The sequence below is a fragment of the Miscanthus floridulus genome, chromosome 2, assembly GCF_019320115.1.
Source record: "Miscanthus floridulus cultivar M001 chromosome 2, ASM1932011v1, whole genome shotgun sequence".
NCBI classification, from domain to species: domain Eukaryota; kingdom Viridiplantae; phylum Streptophyta; class Magnoliopsida; order Poales; family Poaceae; genus Miscanthus; species Miscanthus floridulus.
Window position 1 is genome coordinate 11,069,564 of NC_089581.1, and position 6,163 is coordinate 11,075,726.

General features: G+C 49.6%; 1 protein-coding gene across 1 annotated transcript; it reads left to right on the forward strand.

The window, feature by feature from the left end:
* The first annotated feature begins 1,560 nt into the window (after positions 1–1,560).
* LOC136536090 (uncharacterized) lies at positions 1,561–4,026 on the forward strand. Its single transcript, XM_066528495.1, has one exon. It carries the CDS (start codon positions 1,561–1,563, stop codon positions 4,024–4,026), a length of 2,466 nt encoding a protein of 821 aa, XP_066384592.1.
* Positions 4,027–6,163: the final 2,137 nt, after the last annotated feature.

Genomic DNA, 6,163 nt, shown 5'->3' on the forward strand with positions numbered 1-6,163 from the left:
CCAGTCATGAACAGTGATTTTTTTTTTCAGCCGAACAAGGCCCGTAGCTTTTCCATGAGGCGTTAGACTTCTCTGCAGGCTATTCTGACAGATCGACTGTGGGGAAATAGCATGGCATCCGATCCTACGTGTCTCTGCAGAGCCGCTGTACACTGTGCTTGCGGCATTTTTATCTCCAAATAAATTTATTAAAAAAGTAGATTCAAATATCCATTCAATAATACTAATTATGTATCATAAATATTAATATTTTTTAATATATATTTAATTAAAGTTGTTTATCGAAAAACGAAAACAACAAATATTTAAAGACGGAGGGAGAAGTGTACTACGACATATAAGGGCCTTTCGCTGGTCTTATCAGACCAGCCAGCCGGCTGATCCCTCCTCTCAATAGACTGTTCACCAAAACAGTCCAACAGTGTTTTTCTCTCACAACAAACCAACCGGAACAGTATTTTTCAGCCAAGTTTCGGACTAGCGAACGGGGCCATAACATACTACTACTACAGTACAACGTTACGTGTCAGCTGACTGTGCGTCGATCGTTTGATCTCATCAAAGTATACTAGGCACCTGCAGCCTGAATGAAAAATTAAAAATAAGGAAAATGCTTTTTCATGATGACGAGAGGCCCCGGTGCCGGAAGGCTACTGTTACGTGTACGGTATGACGACGTACGTGCGAACCGTTGGTTAATTAAACAGATTATTATTAATTACAGGTCATCTTGGTTACGATCTCGATCTCGCTGGACTTTTACAGCTAACACTAGACCAGGATCGATCGTATAGTAGGCTTACGTATGTATGCAGGCATGGTACGTGGTACATTGCTAGCTAGTTCCAGCCTTGTTCGGCTTACCCCGTATTCGGCTCGTTCTACTTTTTTTTCAGTCGGAATCGTGTTTTTCTCTCACAACAATTCAGCCGGAACAGTGTTTTTCAGCCTTTCAGCCAGCCAAAATTCTACCAGCCAAACGGAGCCATATAGTCATTCCATTCCATAGATACGTATGCACGCACGTAATTAATTAACGTAACTCAAGTCGAGCACGCGCGTACGTACGCCTTCCAAGTTTCCGGGAAGCGGCAAGGGACGTACGCGATGGAGCGCGCGCGAGGGGTCGACGACGACCGATGATACAATACAGCCACCGTATCCTATCCTATGTAGGAGTATTAATATCAGCGCCAGATCGACCTGTTCCAGGCGCAGCAGCAGCCAACCGAGGCGAACGAGCACGAGCACGAGCAGCAACCGGTTTGCGGATCAAATCATATCTGTTAACTTGTTGATCTCGATGACGGATCGGAGTCCGGTTGGAGACGTACATGGAGTTCGATTCATGCATATGCATATCCCCAGGATCGGATCCCCGCTACTACCCTACCATAAATTATATACATACATACGCACGCACAAAGCACGGCGATATCAACCAACCGCTCTCGATCGCAAGCTCCTTGAGATCGATCGATCTAGTTCGCCGGCCTGCTCTTTTCCAAGTTCGAACGTATAAATCGCTCACCGATTGAGTCGACACGTAAAAAGGCGGCCATGGAGGACGACTGGATCTTTCTTGGTGACGGCACCGGCAGCGGAACCGACAGCGCCTCCGACGACGACGACGACAGCGGGTTCACGATCGTGCGGCGGGGCCGCAAAGGCGGTGATCAATTCAGCGTCGTCGTCAGCGACGACGCGCCAGCGTTGCCTCGGGTGGCGGCTGTGGCCGTGCCGCAACCGACGCCACCGGGGCTCTCCTTCAAGGTGGTGTCCTACGCCGAGGCGTTCTCGGCCTCGGCCTATTCTTCCTCTGAGGACGGTGGCGGCCGCGAGCTGATGCCCGGATGCAACGACGAGGCCACCGCCGGGAAAGCCATCATCCTAGGCGCTGGCATCGACGACGCGGCTGGAACTGGAAGCACAGACGACTGCACGGTGACGTGCAAGGAGGGATGCGAGTCTGGTCAGGTTGCCGAGCACGATGGCACGGGGAGCTCTGCCGAGGCGCCTTCGGTCGCCGTAGCGGCCGCACCGACGGTGAATTGTCCGGAGACCACTGCTCCTGTCTTGTACGGCGAGGCGCACCCGGAGTTGGCGAGCGGGATGGACCAGGGTGGTGCCGAGGAGGTGGAGGATGAGGACTCCGAAAGTTGTGAAGAGGATGACGACGACGACACGGAAAACTCTAGCGAGGACGAGGAGGACACGGACAGCTCTAGCGAGGACGAAGACGAGGACACGTTCAGCTCTAGCGACGAGGAGTACACAGAGAGCTTTAGTGAGGAGGAGTACACGGCGGAGATCTATAGTGAGGAGGAGGAGGAGGACAATGACTTAGAATCCTCTGGCGAGGAAGAAGAGGAAGAAGGCTCGGAGAGCTGTGTCGAGGTGGATTACGTGGAGAGCTCTGCCGAGGAGTCGCATGACGCGGACAACACTGGCGGGGAGGAGGACGATGACTCGGAGGTATCTGGCGAGGAGCAGGAGGAGGAGCACGATGACGCGGAGTGCTCTGACGAGGTGGATGATGTGGAGAGCATTGGAGAGGAGGAGGACGCCGAGAGCACTGGCGAGGAGGAGGGCGACGATGACCCGGAGATCTCTTGCGACGATGACGTGGAGTGCTCAGGCGAGGAGGATGACGTAGAGAGCTCTGGCGATAAACCAGCCGATCCTGAGAGCTCTGGCGCGGACTCGGATGACGACGCCGAGAGCTCTGGAGAGGAGGAGGAGGAAGAAGAAGAAGAAGAAGAGGACACGGTGAGCTCTGGCGAGGAGGAGGAGAGCAGTCACGTCGTTGATGTAGCGGAGAACGGCAAAAAAGACATCTTTGCAATGCTGTTTCCCAGGGCTACTGCGGCATGCGGCGCCAACGCAGAGCAGGGAGCGGCCAATGCCAACGGGGCAGTGAAGGAGCGGTCGGAGTCCTTTCCTAGCAAGTACTACAATGACATGAATACCGACAGTTCTGGTTCTGACATGGATACTGACAGTTCTGATTCTGGTTCTGACATGGATACCGACAGTTCTGACATGGAAGATGACGATTGCTTGGAGTCTGATGAGGAAGATGACATTGCTGATGTAGCAGAGAACGGCAACCAACACATCTTTGACAAGCTGTTTCCCAAAGCTAAGGCATGCGGCGCCAACATGGACGACTATGAGGAGGAGGAGGAGGAAGACGGGTCCTTGTTTGACATGCTGTTGCCCAGGGACTGTGCCATCAACGACGACATTGACAGTTCCGACGGGGAAGACGAGGCTGCTACTGCTACTGTGGCATGTGCCTACAGCGCTGAGCCGAGCCACGGAACCCGGCGGCCGGAGTTTGCTGTTCGCACTGCTCGCGGCTACGACGACGTTGATACAGATTCTGACATGGAAGATGGCGACGGTGAGGTTGCGGCTGATGTCAATGGGACAAGCCTCTACGATTGGCCAAGAGCAAGAGCCACGACCGGCGGCGGCGTCGAAAGCCAGTGCTGGGGATTTGCTTGCCAAAGTCAGACGGAGAGGCAAGCGTTGTGGGAGGACCTGCGGCGGGTGCTGGAAGACCTGCGGCGGCAACTCGCGGCGGAGGCGTTCGAGTCGTCGGGGCAGCAGCAGCAGCGGAGCTACGACGACGTTGACGACACTTGCGACGTGCCCGGCACAGCGGCCCCGGGTGGTGGTCCGGCGGGGAGCTGCACCTGCGCGCCGACGCCGGAAGCCCAGTTCACGGCGCGGTCGGTGCGGGACACGGAGCAGGAGCTGGCGATGGAGGAGGCGAGGCGACGGGAGGCCGCGCAGCAGGAGCTGGACCGCGCGCTGGCGAGAGAAGCGGCGCCGGCCGCCGAGGCATTGGCGTCGGCGTTGGAGGACTGCGCCACCGCCGAGCGGCAGGCTACTGGCGACGTCACGCGGCCCGCCGTGGCAAAGCGTGATGTCCCGGCCGACTTCACCTTCATCATCGGCGTTTATGTGTTCGTGTTTCTTGTGGTTTCTCTCTTGTCGCTTGCGTTGCCAAGTAACTGATGTTCTTTAGATGCGGTGCTGCCAACGTCAGACGGATTAGCACTGCTGTTATCTCATAATTTAGACTGTAACTCGATGGTAAAATATGGTTGGTTAATTTTAATTCAATTCAATTCTGGGCAATGTCACTGGTTGGTCTGCACGTATACTTTTATTTCTTCACCTGTTTCCAAGTGAAAAAGAAGGTCCAGTTAATCAGCCTTCGGTAGATTAAATATCAAGCACATGATCTAGGGATGAAAACGTGACGACGGCAGCCCTAGTGGCTTGGACGCGACAGACTTGTCCGGCTCCCGGGCCTCCGGCTACTTCGTATTGGAGTCTAGCCGCTAACATTTGGTCATAACAGTATCGTTAGTATGCTTTCATGTGTTCTCACGCTATTGTGCAATTGAATGGCGAAAACGATCCCATCAGAAATTTCAGATTCCAGGAAACTATACACCAATAAACTGTTTCCAGAATGGTCAGAACCAAGCACTGCAATATTCCATAATGCAAATGAAACCTGGATCCTGACATCCACTGACTCTGGAACCTCCAGCCTCCAGTTTCACATAAAATCCGCCCAGCAACAAACATTATACGATTTTTAAGTACAACCAAGTCTACTGAAGACCAAACCCTTTGCCAGTTGCTCAATTTGAATTCTCGTCACTTCAGCCGCCAAACTGTGACAGGGAATCATCTGCTCTACTAATATAATAACCATCTTCAGGAAGCTCCTCCACTATGTGAAAAATTCCGTGCTAAAAAGGTGATGCAAAGTGTAAGCTATGTGCATCAGTAAACCAATTGGTCGCCTTACGTAGCTCAACATATATATACCAGTCTGCTATATGCCATCTACTCGTCAGCATGCACGATCTCACCCATCATGATACGTGTGCTCTGAACATTGAACCCCAAAGCTGACGAGCTCAGCTTTTTACCTTTCTTCCCCTTCTTCTGAATGTCCAATGCAGCAGATCTTGTATTGACCATGGAAGCTCTGGCCCTGCTCGAAGGTGATTGGAGTCCTGGCACTAATATGTTTCGTCATTGCAGCTTTGTGCCAAGTCAAACTTCTCTAGGTTGGACCAAATTTGTAGAAAAATGCTAAAACATCAAACAAGATTCATTTGATACACCATGCTGTATATTTTGATATTGCATTTATTTTTGTAGATGTTAATATATCATTAAGCTTGCTCAAAGTTAGACAAATTTCACTTGGGACAAAACTAAAACGACTTTCTAACGGAGGGAGTAGCATACAAATATCAAAATACACACAAGCTACTTCACAAACAGTAATGGGTTAATGGCAGCTATACCTTGTGTATATCGACCTGACAAAGCAAATCGGCATAAGCACCCCACAATCTATGCATAATGAGGACTTGAAAAGTTTGATATTCTAAAGTTAAACATGTTACATCAAAGTGTCCCTATTTAGTTCGACCTGGTAGAAACAATACCCCTTTTACCCTTTATTCAGATCAGAATATTGCACCTTACCCATTGTTCACCTAAACGGCCGTTTAGCCCATTCAAAGTTCAAACACCATTTTTAGATGCTACAAGGTGGCCAGCCTGTGTCCATTTAAAATGTTTAAACGGCCATTTAGCCCGATTAAATGGCCATTTTGCTCAATAATTGTCTAAACAACATGTGACTGACTGATTACATTTAGGTGAACATTTACTTTTAACCATTATATTTCTATTACCACATATTTGGGAAATATACAAATTACAGTATTGCGGAAGTAAGAAGAATTTACTAATACCATTTTCGGATATCTGAATGACATTTTATTTTTAATGAAATTGCCAACAGATTGTGTCAGACCAAAGAAAGTTGTAAATTGTGTTGTTGAAAGATCAAAATCATATTGCATACACCTCAATCTTGAAAAATATTTTTTTTAAGTCAGTACAGGCGCTAGGACACATCATGCATGCTACTGCATCCATTATAGCAAGTTTATATAACAGATAAAACATACTCAAAATCAGAGAGGATATGTAATGGATGTGAATAACAAATTGTAGTACTGACAAGTCCATGCACATGATGGACTGTCTATTAAACAAACTCTTGTCACGCTCAACTTAAACAGAAATGGCTACAGTGCAATTTAATGTATATCAG